The sequence below is a fragment of the Arachis duranensis genome, chromosome 3, assembly GCF_000817695.3.
Source record: "Arachis duranensis cultivar V14167 chromosome 3, aradu.V14167.gnm2.J7QH, whole genome shotgun sequence".
NCBI lineage: Eukaryota > Viridiplantae > Streptophyta > Magnoliopsida > Fabales > Fabaceae > Arachis > Arachis duranensis.
The window spans coordinates 134,159,616-134,162,863 of record NC_029774.3 but is presented as its reverse complement, the minus strand read 5'-3'; the positions used below and the strand labels follow the sequence as shown (position 1 = coordinate 134,162,863).

Below are 3,248 nucleotides of genomic sequence, written 5' to 3'. Positions count from 1 at the left end.
GGATGATGCGGTGACCAGTGACACGTGGCATGCTGACATGGATAGTTGTGCCACGTGTCACAATGTTATTTGGCCATGTGTCCAGTAATGCCACGTGTCGCAACAGTATTCGTCCACGTGTCATCCATTATGCCATCGTTGTATTTGCACCAAATTAGTCACTCACTTTGCATTAAGTGACTCATTTTAGTCCCTGAAATTGAATGTCGTGCACCAAACTAGTCCCTTCACCAATTTTTTCTCATTTTTTTTTTAAATTTAAAATTTTAATATCTTGAATACACTAATTTCAATTCTATTTTTTCATATATCGTTTAAATACAAGTGCTTTATAAAAAAATTTAAGATTTTAGTTTTAATTATACAATTTTTTAATAATTTAATATTGGTAAATTTTGTAATCTATAAGTATGTTATTATAAAAAAATAATTATATGATTAATTGGACACATTTTTTTCATAAAAAAACATGTGCTTTTAACAAGAGATCAATAATTAAAATATACATTTTTTTTATTCTTAATATGTTATTATAAAAAAAATAATCATATGATTGATTAAACACATTTTTTTCATAAAAAAACATGTGTTTTTAACAAGAAATTAATAATTAAAATAAATATTTTTTTCTTATGAAATACACATTTTCGTTATGTATAAATGAGCTAGATTGAAGGCACTTCAACCACCCTCACTACCACTTTTGATCTCCGCAGTCTAGACGAAAGAGGTCGGAGATGATAATGAGGGAGGTTTGAAATGCCTTCACGTCAACTCCAAGACGGCGGCTATTAGAGGTATCCGCAAGAAAAAAAATATTTTATAAAAGTACTGAAAGAGGTTGGAGATGGTAGTGAAGATGCTTGAAAAGCCTTCACGTTAACTCCAAGTCGGCAATTAGGGTATTCGCAAGAGAAAAAACATTTTATAAAAACACTTTTATTTGAAGAACGTGTGAAAAAATAGAATTGAAATTAATGCATTCAAAAATATTGAGAATTTTGAATTTATAGAAAAAAAATGAGAAAAATTGGTGAAGGGACTAGTTTGGTGCACGACATTCAATTTCATGGACTAAAATGAGTCACTTAATGCAAAGTGAGAGACTAATTTGGTGCATATACAACGATGGCATAATGGATGACACGTGGAGGAATACTGCTGCGACACGTGGCACTACTGGACACGTGGCCAAATAACATTGTGACACGTGGCATGCTGACGTGGATAGTTGTGCCACGTGTCACTGGTCACTACATCATCCTACCATTACACGTGGCCAAATCATGAAGTGACACGTGTCACTTACAGTTCACGTCATCATGTCATGTCATCACGTCGTTAATGGAAAATGGGTCAGGGACTACTATGGTGCATTTTTTTTCAATCTCAGGGACGTAATTGGTGCAATTGGAATCTCAGGGACGATTTCAGTGCAAAACGCCAATCTCAGGGACTATTTTGGGGTTTAACTCTACTTCTGTATGATAAACAAAATACCTTTAAAATGTTTGTTAGAAAAAAATATTGTTGATACATATGAAAAATAACTTTGTATATAATATATATTTTTTAAATTTAAAAATAAATTGAGTCAATGCTCATTTATATCTAAATTTAATTATTTCATCCATCGAAAAGGAATGAATCTAAATGCTGAAAATAGGTAAGTCAAAAATAAGTAAAAATTTAATTTTAATATACTGTGAGAGTAAAATAATTTACATGTAAATTTAATTATATAATATCATATTATAAAAAATAACTACTTTTTATATTTGACTGTGTGAATGATAATATAAAAAAATAAATATAATTATACGATAGTATAAAATATTTTATACTATTAATGTATTAAAATTAAACTCAATTACTAAATAAGTAAATATGTTGATTTAAATTTCTTATTTAAACTAACTAATGCACCTTCTATTCCATCCAAACTCATCACTAGACTATTATATTTTTCAATGGGAACACCAAAAGTGATTTGTATGGTATTGTTAGCCGTTGTTGCAGCCAGCAACATAGCGGAGGCAACATGGTGTGTGGTGAGGAGTGGGGCCAGTGCTGGAGCACTGCAAGCAGGTTTGAACTGGGCATGTAGCCATGGAGCAGATTGTGGTCCTATTCGGCCTGGTGGCTCTTGCTTCAATCCAAACACCATTCAAAATCATGCCTCCTATGCCTATGACAGCTACTATCAGCGCAATGGCAAAGCCCCTAGCGCTTGTAATTTTGGCGGCACGGCCACCATTGCCGTATCCGATCCCAGTATGATTGTTTTATAATTTTATTTCTAAAATACTATTTTTTTTTATATAAGTTTTAAAATTTGAATCTAATATTTTTTTTAATAAATGTTTACTATTTTACTATGATTCACGAAAATTTAATTTTTTAATTATTTTTAATATTTTTTAATTATATAAAGTATTTAAAAGATTTTTTGTTTTAGTAATTAATATAGATATTATTAAAAATAAAGTTGGACATGTGGACACGTTAGGATATATTTTTTTTGGTAACTATACGTAATGATATTTAGATGTGTTCAAGCGTATTTAGATAAATTTTTTTATTTTTTATTAAGTTGCACAAAAGATATATATATGAGACAAATATCGATAAGTGTCGTTTCGAAATGTGTCAAATACACCAACACAACAAATTAAAAAAGTATAAGTGTTTTATAACTAATAAAAAATTTGTTAATATTAATAAAGAGTAAATTAATTGACCTATTATTATACATATTTAAATAATTAATACCATGGTATATGCCTTACTACACTACTAAATTATAAAGTGGATAAGATGTATCTCATTTTTGTTTTGGTGGATAGGTTTTGGAGGCTGCAGATACCCACCAATTGAAAGGTGTGGTTTATTTCCTAATTTTTAAATTCCAATTGGTTCATTGATCACTACTTCATTCAGAAATATATTATCTCCAGTTCTGCACCCCATATATGGAGAGTTGGAGACTAACAATGTTTTAACAGTGTTGGAAGAGCAGAAGATGCAACAACGACGAAGTCTTTTACCGAAGACTCTACAAATTAGGCCCAACCCAAATATTATTGGGTTGAAAGAGTCAATGACTGAAGCCCATTTAACGTTAGACAAAGACGAAAGAGTTTGGTTACTCTATTCATGTACTCTCTATAATAAAGGTGTGGAGAATTTGTTGGCCTCCACCAAAGCTGTACCAAAATTCCAAAACTGGTTTTTTTTTTTTTTTTGGG

At 30.6% G+C, this 3,248-nt stretch overlaps 1 protein-coding gene across 1 annotated transcript; it reads left to right on the top strand.

Moving 5' to 3' along the window:
- Positions 1 to 1,950: 1,950 nt before the first annotated feature.
- LOC107482176 (PLASMODESMATA CALLOSE-BINDING PROTEIN 3-like) lies at positions 1,951 to 3,241 on the top strand. The gene is made up of 3 exons (XM_016102574.3): positions 1,951 to 2,274; positions 2,847 to 2,880; positions 3,006 to 3,241. Exons 1-3 carry the CDS (start codon positions 1,971 to 1,973, stop codon positions 3,064 to 3,066), a joined length of 399 nt encoding a protein of 132 aa, XP_015958060.1. The 5' UTR covers positions 1,951 to 1,970; the 3' UTR covers positions 3,067 to 3,241.
- Positions 3,242 to 3,248: the final 7 nt, after the last annotated feature.

Excerpts from the sequence above, each read along its gene's own strand:
- LOC107482176 (XM_016102574.3), top strand. The coding sequence starts at position 1,971 with ATGGGAACACCAAAAGTGATTTGTATGGTATTGTTAGCCGTTGTTGCA. Across the intron at positions 2,275-2,846 it reads CATTGCCGTATCCGATCCCA|GTTTTGGAGGCTGCAGATAC; the intron begins GTATGATTGTTT and ends TTTGGTGGATAG. Across the intron at positions 2,881-3,005 it reads AGATACCCACCAATTGAAAG|TGTTGGAAGAGCAGAAGATG; the intron begins GTGTGGTTTATT and ends ATGTTTTAACAG.